Source organism: Pteronotus mesoamericanus, unplaced genomic scaffold (genome assembly GCF_021234165.1).
Source record: "Pteronotus mesoamericanus isolate MK-2021 breed Mesoamerican mustached bat unplaced genomic scaffold, CSHL_Meso_final contig_163, whole genome shotgun sequence".
Lineage (NCBI taxonomy): Eukaryota > Metazoa > Chordata > Mammalia > Chiroptera > Mormoopidae > Pteronotus > Pteronotus mesoamericanus.
The window spans coordinates 10025500-10041197 of NW_026555064.1; the positions used below are offsets into that span (position 1 = coordinate 10025500).

At 45.0% G+C, this 15698-nt stretch overlaps 1 protein-coding gene across 2 annotated transcripts; it reads right to left on the reverse strand.

The window, feature by feature from the left end:
• Positions 1 to 2459: 2459 nt before the first annotated feature.
• On the reverse strand, positions 2460 to 15403 carry MGST2 (microsomal glutathione S-transferase 2). 2 transcript variants are annotated; one of them, XM_054561826.1, is made up of 5 exons: positions 15269 to 15403; positions 12983 to 13082; positions 8011 to 8081; positions 3164 to 3245; positions 2460 to 2675 (listed from the first exon to the last, which is right to left on the reverse strand). In XM_054561826.1, the coding sequence occupies exons 1-5, from the start codon at positions 15324 to 15326 to the stop codon at positions 2546 to 2548; spliced, it is 441 nt and encodes a 146-aa protein (XP_054417801.1). In that variant the 5' UTR covers positions 15327 to 15403; the 3' UTR covers positions 2460 to 2545. The 2 variants fall into 2 exon arrangements, with proteins under 2 accessions (XP_054417801.1, XP_054417802.1); XM_054561827.1 differs by lacking the exons at positions 2460 to 2675; positions 8011 to 8081 and having other exon boundaries at positions 3170 to 3245.
• Between the last annotated feature and the right edge of the window lie 295 nt (positions 15404 to 15698).

Below are 15698 nucleotides of genomic sequence, written 5' to 3' on the forward strand. Positions count from 1 at the left end.
TATTTGTTGAATAAGCCTTATTTTCCTCATTGATTTGAAATATCAATTTAATCATATATTACATTGTCAGACAGATACATACGTTTGTTTCTAGAATGCTCATTTTATTTCATTGATCTACTTGATTATTTCTGTGCTGGTGTCATGTTTTAATTGCTGAGACTTTATAATGGATGTAAATTTTTTAATATTTTATAATGGATTTGACATTTAAAAAAATAAAATCAATCTGCATTTAAAAAAGAAGGAAGGAAGAAACTCCTACCTTTCTGCTACAACATGGATGGAACTGGAGAATATTATGCTAAGTGAAATAAGCCAGTTGGTGAAAGACAAATACCATATGATCTCACCTATAAGTGGAATCTATTAAACAAAAAAAACAAACAAAATAAAACACAGGCATGGAAACACAGAGCAGACTGAAAGTGACCCAAGGGAATGGGGAAGGAGGACAGTGGTGGAAAGAAGGGAAGGGACTAGACCAGGAACATGTACAAATGACCCATGGCCATGGACAACAGCGCGGGAATTGACTGGGGGGAGAGCAGGCTGTGTGGGAAGGGTGGAGGGGGCAAAGGGGAAAAATTGAGACAACTGTAATAAAATAAACATGATTTTAAAAATACTATAAAAAATAAAAATAAATAAAATCAGTCAATTTACTAATAGACAAAAGATATATTTCTAATTGTCGAAGAGATCGGAAATTCGCGTCTCTCCAGCCAGTGTGTTTGCTCCCTGTAGCCAAGTTTGTAGGGATTAAAGTGATCAAGAGGTTGCCTTGGTGACAATAGAATTAGAACAAAGGAAATAAATTCTGTAGTTCAGATGTCTGAAGATACAATGCTCCCATACCGTGGCACGCCTGTCTTTTCTTTCCACGTGTTGTTTAACCAACCTCTGTGTCTCTGTTTATAATTTAAATAGTTTCCATTTAGATGCAAAATAGAAGTTTAAAAATCCCCAAATGTAAGATTTGAAGAGTTGTGTTTTTCCCCCACTTCTGACGGATATGATTACGTAGTAATTGTACTTTAGGGTCAAATATTTGCACGCTCTCTCTTCCTTGTCTTCAGTGTATAAAATTAAAATGTCACAAGTCACCATAACTGATCAGAATGCCGAAACGTAAAAGCACCGCAGAATCAGAGCATTTTAAAACTTTAGCCCCATTTTGGCTGCTAGAACACTAAGGCAGAGCCTGCAGTCTCTCACCTGGGCTCCAGACCCCGCCCTTTTTTCCGCTCCTCTTCCTCTGCTTAGGGGCTTGCCCAGAGTGACAGCAAAGGATGGGACACAGAGCTTGTAACCATTCCCAGACCAAAACGCCCGGCGTACTCGAGGATACTTAGTACTAGTATTTGGGGCACAAGAGGTTGTCATTGTTTTCTCCCCTATTTTGGAAACACTGGTGTTTCACTGCCTGTATTTCTTTTTCTATTATTCCCAGCCTTTGTAACTTCCTTTGCACCCAGAAAAAAAGGGAAGTCCCCATAAACAGCTTCTTGAAGATATCCACATCAGATTCAAGGCATCTGAGGTTTTTTGGAAAAATGGAGAGCTCTTTCCCTGATGTGAGGTTATATGCTCATAATTCCATTTTCCTAAGGCCGCTGAGTACTGTGAGGTGGACTCGTTCTCATTTTAGAGATGAAGGAAGTGAAGGCCATTTGCAATTGTGCCAGTGACTGCACATGGGGTCACGACAGCCACCGGCCCCAAGCCCCACGTGAGACCGAAAGTGCACCCAACCCAGCCCGGGGCCCCCAGCTGTGATCATACCCCCGCCCCCGCCAGGAGGAGGAACCTTCACTGAGCACAGGTCTCTGGATGGTTCCTTGAAGATAATGCCTTTTTTTTCTTTTTTCTTTATAAAGTCCATTTTCACAGCCAGATTTATTTTGTGTGATTAGTTGGCAACTCTTCTCTGCCTACTCTGTCACTTTCCTACCACCAAAGAAGTGGGCTCAGTGGCCTTATCAGTGTCTGTCCGGAACTTTCCACGGAGAGAGCAGCAGTGTCAGAGGCGGGTGATGGCGGTGGCCCACAGAAAGCCCGCCCGTGGGTCAGGCAGCCCGCTCCGCCTCCCCACCCCCGCAGTCAGGCTCAGCACGCTTCTGCGGAGCTCCTGCCACACCCTCTCAGGGCAAACTTCAGTTCTTAAAGGAATGGGAAATCTAGTCTCTAAAGGGTGTGCTTCTGCCCTGTGTGGCTCAGTAGACTGAGCACTGCTCTTCGAACTGGAAGGTCGCTGGTTCAAATCTTGATCAGGGCACAGGCCTGGGTTGTGGGCCAAGTCCTCAGTTGGGGGCATGTGAGAGGCAGTTGATCAATGTTTCTTTCCTTCTCTCTCCCTCGCTTTGCCCCTCTAAATAAATAAATAAATAAATAAAATCTCTGGCAGGTGTTCTTCTACAAAGTCATTTCAAGAAAAACAAAATAAATAAAGACTCTTATTTTGTTTTAATTGAACAAGTGATTGCCTATAACCTCCAGCGTGGAAACAACTTCTCCAAGCATTTGGGCAGAGGGGAGGGGGAGGTTAGAAGCGCCTCAGCATCTTGGCGAGATCGAGGTCCAGGTATTCATCCAGAAAGCTGTTTGCAATCCCCAGGGCGCCAAGGACAGTCAGCAAGGCCAAAATCCCCAGGCTAAACCGGAAACCAGTGACCCTGCAGAGCGGAGGTGAGGGAGGGAGGTGACCAACGGTTGCGGTGGTGACACTGGGGCAATCCTGCAGTCGCTGCTCATGCTTGACACTGCCCAGAACTTCCATGTTTTGGCCATTTGAAAATTTCGATTCATCACATAAATTAAAGGGGATGCCTAACCACAAAGGCCAGTTATCTCTCTGAACATTCAAAGGATTTTTTAAAGCTGGGCAGGATTATTTCCTTGGTAACTCCTTGGAGACAGGGAGAAATTTTTGCAAGGATTGAAAGTGTGATGGTCAAAGAGCGCCATTCAGTGCACACTTTTACACTTGACCTTTCCTGTCTCGTGCCTACTTGTACATGGGCTTGGGGAGACAGTGGCCTCAGACAACATAGGTCACCTTTGCGATCGCAGCCATTGATGCTGTTAATATTCTCGGGAACAGGAAACTAATTCAGACTCCCCCCGCTTTTTGCCTACACATCAATTCTGGGGTTCACCTTACCTTTTTTTAGCAGCTTCTGAATATCCCCAGAAATACTGATGGCGGGTATATATGTATACCAGACCCAGACCAGTAGCAAAAACTATAGAAGAAAATAGAGAAGATAGAGAATATGAAGGCAGTCTCTCAAAATGTGGTATGAAGACTTAGAAAATGCTTTCAAAACATATGTCTGACAAAGACGTGTGTCCGGGATATAGAGAGAACTCAGTAGTAGTTCAATAACGAAAGAGAAACAAGCTAATTTTTTCAATGGGCAAAATATTTGAATAGAGAATTCACACAGGAAAATAAACAAATGTACCAAAAGCACGTGAAAATTTTTTCCACATTATTCAACATCATTTAATATCAAGAAACTGTGATTAAAGCCACAAGGTGACACCAGTGCACACCAGAGTGGCTCAGACGTGAAGAGACTGACCACACATATGTTGGTAACGTCAGAATCTGCATCTCTTATTGGTGGGAAAGCTAAATAGCACAGCCACTTGGGGGAAAGGTCAGGTAGTTTCTTATAAAACTAAACATACTTTCGACCCAGCAATTTCATTCCTATGTATTTACCCAAGAGAAATGAAAGTCCATGTCTATAAAAAGACTTGTACAGAATGTCCATTGCAGACATTATTCATAATAGCCCAAAACTGGAAACAGCCCCAGAAGTCTACTGACAGGGGACCAGATAACCAAACCGATAATCATGCAACGGAATAGCACCCGGCAATGAAAAGAAACATGGGGAATGGCAAAAACATGTTACTGAGTGAGTGAAGCATTACCCAAGAGCACATACAGTATGATTCCAATTAGGGAATGTTCCAGAATGGGCAGAGCTAAACTAGGATGAAAAAACTCAGAACAGAGTTTGCCTCTGAGAGGAACTGACAGGGAAGGGCACAGGGAAACGTTCCAGGTGGTCACCACATTCTCTGTCTTGATAGGGAATCGGGCTGCTCAGGTATAGACACTTGTCAAAACGCATTGAATCATACGCTTAAGATGTTTGGATTTCTTTAAAATAAGTTTTACCTAAAAGAAATATAAAGTGTGGTGTGATGTTCTGCCATCCTGTGCAACAGAAAATATCAAAACTTCCCTACGTAAAGAGCCCTCTCAGCACCTCACAGGCGCAGATTGCCAGAGCCCCCTTGTAAACATGTGGGGTTTATCTGCGAGCTGCTGACATGCTGGGTAGAATTAAAGTCATTGTGTCACTAGGTCACAACTGTCCCCTTTAGTCTCTGCTACATACCAGGCATTATTCTAGGAATTGGGGTTAGCAATGAAACAGATACAAGTTCCCTGTCTTTACGGAGTTTATCAGCAAAGACAGACAACAAACAGAAAAATGAGAAGAAAAGGACAGGCTTCAAGGTGTGGTGAAGGAGGTAAGGGAGGGGACAGTGGGAAAAGAAAGGCACCTTTGGTTTTCCATTCGGAGGGGACGGCATTAGCATGAGGGCCTGAAGGATGGCAAGGGGACCCCCTGCAAGGTGCCTGAGGAAGGGGGTGATTTGGAGCAGGCTGCGGGGTGAAACGCCCTCTCTAATGAACAGCTCTCAGAAAGCCAGTGGGAGCTGTCCAGAGGCAGCTAATAGGCAACTTACTTTGGATAAGAAAGAAACAAGAGAAAATTACAAGAAGATACCTGAGAAAGCCTTTCCTGACAGGCAGCGAAATCCGAAAGCAGACCGAGTCTCATTATCAAAAGGCACTTTTCTTATTAGCTGTTAATGTGGTCTCACCTGACAAGGACGGAGACCTCCATTCCTGCCCTCAAGGCACAAAAATGTGAGTTGGAATAAAGAAGCATTTCTCTAAAGGACATTTTATCCAAAATTCCTTAGTTGACAGTGAAAATCACAAGACGAAGATGATAGCATTGCCTTTGGAAGTAGCGGGATTTGGGTCTATTTAAGTCTTAGCAATCACGAGTCAAACCCAAAGGAGGCAGAGTTCTCAGAACGCAAAAGGAATAGTTTCTCCAGCTAAGGCAGGTGGTGCTGGGTCTGACCTCAAAGGGACAGGTAGAGTCTGGGTAAAGCCCTCAGCACACCCAGGATACCCCCGTCAAACAGAAAGTACATATTTGCAGGGTTGTTACATACAAAACATCCTTAGAATGCTCAAGAAAAGGTTTGTGGGTTGTTGGGTCAAATTCTAGTAGGAAAAAAAATGCACTGTAGAAGATTCCATTGTTAATCAAACTCCTTACTGAAGGGGAAAAAAAAAAATCCAGTAGACCCCGCTCTGTACTTGAAAGCTAATTTTCTCCTACATGGTGACCGTTAAGTTGGACAAACTGCTTAACCTCTCTGTACTTCAGTTTCTTTATCTGTAAAGCAGGAATTAATTACAGAACCTACCTCATAGGAAAGCTGTTAATCCTATAAATCCTACGCAGGAGGTAATGTGTGTATAAAACTTAAAAACAGTACCTGGCACATAGTAAGTGCCCAATAAATATTAGCTATAATAATTAGGGTGAATTGTTAGTTCTATGTTCTGTTCCTATTAAAAAATTATTGAAGCTCCTGGTCAGGATGGTGGCATAGACAGACACGGCTCACCTCTTCACACAACCACATCAAAATTACAGCTAAAATATAGAACAACCATCACTCAGAAACATCAGAAATCAAGTTGAATGGAAGTCTGACAACTACAGAATTGAAGAAACCACATCCATCCAGACTGGTATGAGGGGCACAGACGCAGAGTGGGCTGTTCCCACACCCATGTGGATAAAAATTTGGGAGGGATATCTCAGGAGCAAGGAGTCCCAGCCCCTCCACTAGGCCCCCCAGGCCAGGATTCCAGAGCCAGGAAGATAAGTCCCCACAACCTCTGGCTGCAAAAACCAGCAGGAATTGCGTTGGTGGAAGAGACTGCTGAAGCCCTAAGCAGTTCCTCTTGGGGAACCCATACATGCACTCACCTATTCAGACTCACTCCCTCTGAGCTCCAGCACCGGGGTGGCAGCTTGAAGGGCACCAGTGTTATACAGGGAGAGACTGAAGTGTCTGGCATTGGGGTGAGCAGAGGCCATTGTCCCTTTGCTGAACCCTCCCTCAACCCAGCAAGCTGGTAGGCTGAAGCCAAATCTGAGACTCCATCAACCTGGCTAACACTGTGTGACCCACCTCGGAGATCTACAGAGGCTCCACCCCACCCAACCTACCAGCCCACCCAAGCTACTTTTCCATAAGAATGGCTGGTCTTGGCTCCTAAATCCTATCAAACAAGCAACAGCTGGCTTCAGTGAGCCCTAGCAATAGCCAGACTAGAGTCACAGCTTGGCTTCACCTGGGAATCTCCAAGCCCAGCACAAGTAGCAGCCATCTCAGATTGCTTTACAGCTTAGGCAGGGTGGCCCCAGGCAACACACGGGTGGGGGCTGACCTTGGCCTGCACCAATCTGGAAACTCAAGAGCCTGTGCACCCAGTGGACAACTACAGACCATGTTGGAGCACCACCACCCTGTCCCCACACAGCTGATCTTCCACAGAGGGTGGAGGTTGATGGTGATTGGTCACGGCCAGTCCTTGCAGCTGACTGGCCTGAGTAAATCCCTCCTATTGACTTGCCAACAGCAATCAAGGCTCAACTACAAGAAGAGGGTATACTCAGCCCACATGAAGGGCACACCTTGAGTACCCAGCTTGGGTGATAGGGGAGGCTGTGCCACTACATTAGGCCACACTACCAAGACACAGAGTCAAAGTAACTCTACCTAATACATAGAAACAAACACAGGGAGGCTGCCAAAACGAGGAGACAAAGAAACGTGGCCCAGATGAAAAAACCAGATCAAAACTCTAGAAAAAGAGCTAAACGAAATGGAGATAAGCAATCTATCAGATGTAGAGTTCAAAACACTGGTTATAAGGATGCTCAGGGAAATTAGTGAGGACCTCAGCAGCACAAAAAAAGACCCAGTCAGAAACAAAGCATACACTAAATGAAATAAAGAACAATTTACAGGCAAACAACAGTTAGAATGGATGAAGCCAAGAATCAAATCAGTGATTTGGAACATAAAGAAACAAAAAACAACCATACAGAAAAACAAGAAGAAAAAAGAATTTAAAAAAAAAATGAGGATAGTATAAATGGCCTCTGGGACAACTTTAAGAGGTCCAACATTCATCTCATAGGGGCGCCAGAAGAAGAAGAGAAAGAACAAGAAATTGGAAATCTATCTGAAAAAAATAGTGAAAGAAAAGTTCCCTAATTTGATAAAGGAGATAAACATGCAAGTTCAGGAAGTGCAGAGAGTCCCAATTATGATGGATGCAAAGAGGTCCACTCCAAGGCATGCCATTATTAAAAGACCAAAAGTTAAAGAAAAAGAGAGGGTTTTAAAAGCAAGAGAAAAGGAGTTATTTGCTGGAAGGTTGCCAGATGAGAGGGGAAGGGGGAGAATGGGTGAAGAGGTGAGGGGATTAAGAAGTACAAATAGGTAGTTACAGAATAACTATGGGGATGTAAAGTACAGTTCAGGAAATGGAGTAGCCAAAGAACTTACACGCGTGACCCATGGACATGAACAATGATGAGGAGATTGCCTGAGGGAGTGGGTGGAGGGGAGCAAAGGGGGAAAATCAGGGCAACTGTAATAGCATAATAAATAAAATATAATTTTTAAAAATTACTGAATTAAATTAGAATGAAGCAAAGTTAGATTATCTGCAGCACAGTGCTCTTTAATAAAGAGAGACGTTACTTATTTTGTTCTAAACAATTTCCAGGACTCATAGATGTGTGGTTGCATGTTTGCTCTTAAATAGCTCTGAGAACCATGGTCTTCATTGGGATAGAGTTGATTATACTTTAAAATTACCTTGGTTGAAATACCATCCAGCCATCCACAGTGTAACTATGAATATGGGGTAAAACTCTACACAGTTTTGTCTGCAGGAAAAAATAAAGACATGAGTTATTTTATGAGAAAACCCTACACCAAAGTATTGAGTTTTACTCTCGAGGTAAAATGTCCATTCTCTTTTTACAAAAATAACGTAAGAATTTACATAATGAGCTTAAATGATCCTTACAGGAAAATGAGTCTTTTAAGGTGCAACCCAAACATTGTTTACACCTCAGAGCAAGGCCAGGAATCGCTGTCCTACCTGTAAGTTGCCAGAAGTAGAATTGAATCATGGCTCTCTTCCAAAAGAAAGACAAAGGGGTAGCCATGATTCTGACTCTGAAAAGTATCCTGTATCTTATCTAAAGAACCCAGAAAAATAACTCAAATCATATTGAATGGATTTTCCCCCCAATTCCCTCATATCCATCACTTTCCACTTAAGTTACTCAGCACATTTTAAAAAATGGTCTTTAAATAATTTCCCTAAAACCTCTCAAAGCCAATGAATGAGCATGTTTCATTCGCATTCAACAGAGGGCAAACGAAGTCCCTAGAGCCCAAGCTGACTGAGGCCTCGCAGAGAATCAAAGGTAGACTGTGTCATGGTGTACAGGACTGACATTGATCTCACGTGCTTCCTTAAAGAAGCCTTAGAGCTAGAGGACTTCAATTAAGATTATAGGCCATTGACCCAGAAATAGTTGATATTGGCTGATGAAGATCGTAAGTGATGTCTTTAACTGGAAAAAAAAAAAAAAAAGGTATTTATTTTGTTTTGTTTTTGCAACCGAGATGGCGACAGTGGAGGCTCCTGAACTTCCTTCCCTCCTCTCATGGAATGTGCAGCTACACACAGAGCAATTCCCTCTGAAAAATGTATTATTTTTATAAGAAAGGCCAGGTGGGAGGAGGGAGGAGGAAGATGGGTGAGAAGGTGAGGGGATTAAGAAGTGCAAGTAGGTAGTTATAGAATAGTCATGGGGATGTAAAGTACAGCACAGGAAATAGAGAAGCCAAAGACCTTATACGCATGACCACCATAAACACCACCCTCAGCAGTCTCACCATCAATGCCACCCTCAGCACAGCGCCTTAAAGTCAGGAGGGAACCCCAAAGTCCAGCTTCTATCTGAGGACCACACACCCAGCACCCCAACCTGAGAGCTGGGCCCCCAAACACCTGGCTCTGAAAGCCGATGGGGCTCTCACCCACGAGACCCACAGGGCTTGGGCGGGAAGACAGCAGGGCAGTGGCAGGGCCATTCCCTTAAACTGCTGGCCAGGAGGGACTACGTCCCTGCGCTCACCCCCTGGGGCTCCGGGAAGTACCTGAGAAGGTAGGGAACGGGGTGCCAAAGGCCTGTGTGAGCAGAGGTTGTTAGACACCATTGAGAGTCAGGCAAGGGCAGGACTGTACCAGCATTTGCGATGCCAGAGGGCAAAGCCTGGAGCATTTGGGCAGTGCAGCACCCTATCTCTGCACCCTCCGTCCCCAGGAAATGAGTCCCTGGTCCCCTGCAAGCCGCCACTGGCGGTCTCAGCCTGACCTCCTGTCCCAGCTGCTCTCACTGCACTTTTCTCCTGGTCCCTCTTTGGCTGTCCTCCCTGAAGCCAGCCCTGGGACCCTGCTACTTGCTGACAGTAGTGGTGGCGGCAGCCTGCTAAGAACACCGGGAATTGCTTGGCCTTCACTTACCCAGAATCCCATTCCACCTGCTCAGTATGGCCTCCTCCAGTGTGTGCCTGTGTCCTTCACCTCTGCAGTTAAGCAGCCCATGCCTGGATGAGACCCAGGATAGCTCACTCCCAGTAAGCTGTCCACAGGCACTGTTTAACTCAAGCGGACCAAACTCTCAAAATTTGTTCTTAACAATCCTATCAATAACTGATCACAATTACATTACTTGAAAACTAAAATGAGGATAATTATGGGTCTCCTTGGGGCATGAAGGCAGACCTATCCTGTCATCTTGATCTAAGAGATTTTGATGGGACAGAAAACAGCTGGCAACAGCTGCATCAATGTCCCGTCTTGTGGGAGCAGGAGGCATGGCTGATTATGACCGTTCATGGGCCACCCCCTGGCCGGCATGTCCACACTGAGGACAGCCGAGCCCGTCTCCTCATTGGCTGCCCGAGGCCTCTTTGCTCAGTAATCCCAGGCTCTTCTGACACTGAAGCTTCCCATAAAAACATCGGGGAGGAGCTTCGCCTTTGTTATAGGCAGGTGGCAGGGAGGATTGAACGTGGGAGGGGAGGGGTGGGTAGGGCAGGGGAGAGTGATGGGGGAAAAATGGAGACAACTGTAATTGAACAACAATAAAAATGTAGAAAACACAGACGAGACAACTTAAAGGAGGTTTCTTGGGTTTTCCTCTTTCAGGTTTTTGTTTGCTGCTTTTTCTTCCTCCTTTTGTGTGGTCCTCGTTTTCTGAAGCCGTGGGATGCGCTCACTGTTCACTGATGATCCAACCCCGGCCCGCTGGCTTTCAACCCGGGAAGTCTTTGGATTATTAAACTAGCTGGGGGTTGGAGCACCAGGTGAATGTGCTCAGAGAAGGCTCGAGAACAAGGGGTTGCTGGAATTAATCTTTCTATAGACACAGAACGATCTAAATCACTCCTTGTCAAGTAGCCCTTGGGTGGGGACCCCCAAGGGAGGCTGCCGCTAGTGGCAGGGGGGCTGACACTAACCGGGGCTCCTCGGGGGTGGTGTTGACAAGGAACAGGATGAGCAGAGAGAGTGAGGCTTGCAACTCATCCAAATCCAGCCGCCTCTCATGCTCTGACTACCTAAGAATCACCCAGCTCGTGTGACAGAGGCTGTTTGAACGTTGGTGTCCTCCCCAAAACTCACAGGTTGAAGCCCTAACATCCATCAGTTGGAGTAAGGAAGTATTTGAGGGTAAATGAGGGCAAAAGGGTAGGACCCTGATCCCCTAGGATTGGTGTCTTATCAGAAGAAACGGCAGGGAGCTCTCTGACACCCACAGACTCGCTCTCCCAGCATCCCATGCACAATGCGCGGGGGAAAGGCTATGTGAGGACACGGCTGGCCAAACCAAAAGAACTCTCACCAGAAACTGAATTCGCCAAAGTGTTGGTCTTGGGCTTTCAGCCTCCAGAACCGGGAGAAAACATATGCCTGTTAGTTAAGGCCCCCAGTCAGTGGTTTGTGGAGCACGATGCTGGAGTTGGAAGAACTTACCACGTATAGTCATTCTTTCATCTTGGAGATCCCTAGCCCTTTGTAACTCAGTGGATAAGTGTATCTTGTGCTCTCAGCTAATGTCCAAAGTGGGCACATGTATTTAAAAAAAAAAAAAAAAAAAAAAGGAGATGTGTTTACTGTCTCTCTCATATAACCTTTTTGTACTTACTACGAAATTAGGTGACCCACATTTCTAGAATCCTAGTATGGCAGAATATTTGAAAAAATACTATCTTGGTAACTTTTTCTTTCCTCTGTAGTTTTTAGATATGCAATAAGGTCACCAATTTTAATTTCTACATTTCAGAGCTAGAATTCAAAAATGACTATTAAAAAACTAGCAAAATGGCAAAAAATTACAGAACTACACTAGAGTAAGAAGAAGGTAATATTACTAGAGATTATTCAGATTCATGAGGATTGAGGTTACTTGGGCCCTGTGGCAGCTTAATTCTGGAACAAGAACTGAATAATTTAGCATGAAGCAAATAAGGATACATTAACAAATGCTAAGGAAGAGGCGATTCCTCTTCTACTCAGAACCATGAAACCCTTGTTGGAATACTGCCTATATTTCTAGGCTCCAGGATTACAAATAATATGAAAAATATTAGTCTAAAAATAATGACCAAAATTTTAATGATTGGAGAAAAACAGCTCAAGAACTAGTGCTACCTAGTCTCAAAATGCACAAGATGAAAGACACATAATAATGGTTCTCAAGTATGTGAGGAAAAGTGAGGTCAACAACTACTCTTCTCTTGTAGTAGATGGAATAAGAGAAAATGTATTTCAATCGCAGCAAGATCAATTTATAACTTAGATCTACTTTTTAGATTTATAAAAAGCTTTTAACCTAAAGGGATCAAGGTGCTCAAATTAGACTAGAGAAGTTTCTAAGCTGAGAAATAGCAAAAGAATGGCCCTTGCTGAAATTGTAGTTGCTATTTTCACAATTTAAAAAAAAAAAAAAGTATCCTGGCAAAAGTATTCTGCAAAACTCTAGAGACAGTTACCTCGAAGGCCCTTCTAGTAGGAAAGGAAGAGGAATTGTACAGGGACCGTGGAGAAGGGGCCTGGGCCGGTACCTTGGGTTAGTTAGGCTTCATAAAACAAAGTGATCAAAAACATAAGGAACATATATATGTTTAATAACAGCTTTCTCATTCTTATAGTTTTCTGATTTGAGGAAATAGCTCATGGGCAGAGGATAATACAAACCCACCTCTGTTCTGAAGGGGAGAAGAAGAAAGAAAGATAGAAAACCGATGGCATGACTAATTCAACTTTAGGCTACCGAAATGACAGAGGGCTCCTTTAAGCAAACTTCCGTGCTTAGAATACAGAGCTGTCCTTGCAAGACCCAGCCTTTTCGTAAATGCACCTTCTGAATCTGTACTAAAGGCAGGTGGAGACTCGCGGCACTGGGTCCCTCAAGCTTGAAGCATCCTGAGTAGGGTTTGGGCCAGGAAGAGTGGTTATCTTTTCTCTGCACATCTTCCCCCCAATCACAAGTGTGTGAAATAACAAGTATAAAGGACCCACGGACGTGGACAACTGGGTGGGGACTGACTGAGGGAGTGGCGGGTCAGGGAGGGACGGGGCTGCAGCGAGCAACAGGGTTAAAACTGGGACAACTGTAACTGAACAACAATCAATCAATACAATTTAAAAACTGTGTGCGTGTGGGGCCCGCCCAGATCCCTGAACGGTGGGAGAGGCATTACTCACTGCGCACGAAATATTCTCTCAAATTCTAGTGACCCAGAGACGGCCGGGGGCATAACTTTGTATTTGAATCTTGCTTTTCCTACCTGCAAAGCAAAGTAACCTGCAAGTAAAGGGGAATTAATGTTAAAAATCTGGCACATTTTTATTCATGAATAAAATGCACATTTAAACCACAATTAGATACCATTACACACCTATTAACATGTCTAAAATAAAAAAGACAGGTCATGCCAATTTAAAAAGACAAGTGAGAATAGAAGAGCAACTGGGACTCTTATCCATGGCTGGTGGGAACATTAAATGGCACAACTACTTAAAAAACCCACTGGGAAGGGGTTTCCTGTTAGGCATACACAGACTGTATGATTCAGCCATCATACTCCTAGATGCGCCCCCTAGAGAAATGAAAGCATATGGGTGCACAGAGACTTGCACCTGCATGTTCACAGCAGCTTTGTTTATAATCACCCCAAATTAGGGACGACTCTCTGATGGTTCCTTTTGTGTCTCAACTAAGCCAGGCCACAGTGCTCAGTTGCTTGGTTGCTCATCAGTCTAGGTGTTTCTGGGAAGGTATTTTGCTAGATGTGATTAACATTTACAGCAGTAGGCTTTGAGTAAAGCAGATTACCCTCCCTGATGTGGGCGGGCCTCATCCAATCAGTAGAAGGCCTTACAAGAAAAGGACGAGGTCCTCAAACGGGAAGGAGTTCTGCCTCCACCCTGCCCTCAGACTCCAGGCTGCAACCTCATCTCCAGCCTCCCAGCCCACCCTGCAAATTACAGACCTGCCAACCCCCACAATTGCATGAACCACTTTCTTAAAATAAATACTAGTATGTGTATATAGATATACACAAAGTCTACAGCTTCTGTTTCTCTGGAGAACCCTGACTAACACAAATATCTATCAAGAAGCGAGTGGATAAACAAATTATAGCGTATGTATGCATAAATTCAATAGGATATACTCAACAGTAAAAAGCAATGAACTGTTGATACAGGAAACAACATGGGTGAATCTCAAAATAGTGATGCTGAATGAAAGAAGCAAGACCAAGTAAAAGGCTGACACTGTATAATTCCATTCATATTACATTCTCAAAAATGCAAGTGAACCTATTATGATGTAGAGCAGATCCGTGGTTGCCTGGAGGAAGCGGTGGGTGGGGGGGAGCGGGATGGGGGGTGGTCACAAGGAAACTCTGGCCCACTCCCCTCTCCTCTCCTCTCTGCCCACTCTCACCCGCATCACCAAGCTGCTCGACCTCCTGGCCGCAGCTCACACTGTCCCTGGCCCTCAGCAGCCACAGAAGCCTCCCCAGGAGGATGGCACGGGCTCTGCAGCGGGCACGCCCATGGCCGGGCCCTGTGCTCTCTGCAGCGCAGGGACGAGGGGTCCCGCGGGGCGGCAGTGCCTCTGTGTAGGCCTTTGTGTCTCTGAGGTCAGTCACCAACATCCTGCTCTGCCCCTGAGAAGGCCGTGACTCAAACCACAAAATGTGTGTCTTAAGGCGTAGTATTTTCATAAATCCACAAAACAGACTGGCCAGGCAAGACACTGCAGACGTGCTCTGGCTGGACTTTATCCTCAGGCGCGCTCCCTCCCTGCAGTCCACACCCCTGCCCCGTTTCCAGGTACAAACACCCTTGGAGAGAGAAAGAAATATGTGTATTTGGTACGAAGTCTTGCCCACGGGGGCCTGGACGCTGTTCCCCATTTTGAAAGTAAGAGACTACAGACTGAGCAGATGTGTTCCCCACAGAGAAAAAACCCTCTGTTTAGCCAGGCAATTGAGATGTTGAATAATCCAAGTGGGAAGAGGCTTTAAAATTTAGAATTTACTACTTAATCCGAAGCTCATATTTCTGCAGGAGATTTTTTTTTAACGTGATAATCATACGTGCCTTAAGCAGTTTATTTAAGAAACACATTAATTAAAAGATCAGAGTTTTAGAAAGCACAGCCAGAGTTTACAGGCAAGCACAATGCTACCTTTGGAACACTCGTAATTAATATTTATGGTCCATTCTCCCCGGGTTAGTACGCCTCTACTGCTCACATGAACTGGGCTGTGGGCTGTAACCCCAGGTGGGAGCTAATCCCTGAACTGGTCCGAATCTCTGCCTGTCCCAGGAAGGAAGGGAGGTGCCAATGACCCTGAACAGACTACGGTCTTCAGAGCACACAGGGCCACCAGCAAGTAAGGATGAAACCCAAATGCCGGACCTCCCTTCCCTCTGCCCCACACACACACGTGCACACACACTGCCCTGGACTCTTACTTTGCTGACAGGCAGAGAGGAGAGACACAGCGGCCAGCAAGATCGAATTCCCAGCCATCTTCCCAAAGAATGTTCTGCTGCACGGAACTCCTGGTGGCAGTAAGGGGAAGGTAACACAGGCGCATTCAGGCCCTTTCTTATAAGGTAAACAAAGCCAGGGAAGGGGAAAAAAAAGACAGATGATTCCAGAGGCTGAGTGACCTTTGCTCTGGAACAGGAGCAGGAATGAGGAGAACCAGCAGGTCTGGGGCTGCCAGTCACAGCTCTTCCTCTGGAGTTGCTTCCTGAACTTGACTTACCCCTCCCCCCTCCAACCTCTGGGACGCAGGATTCACCTCCAGCAACAGCACCTGCAGTAAAAGAGCTTCCTCTCCCCCAGCTCCAAGGCCTTGCTGAGACATTTCTCATCTCCTGCGGAAAAAATAAAAGA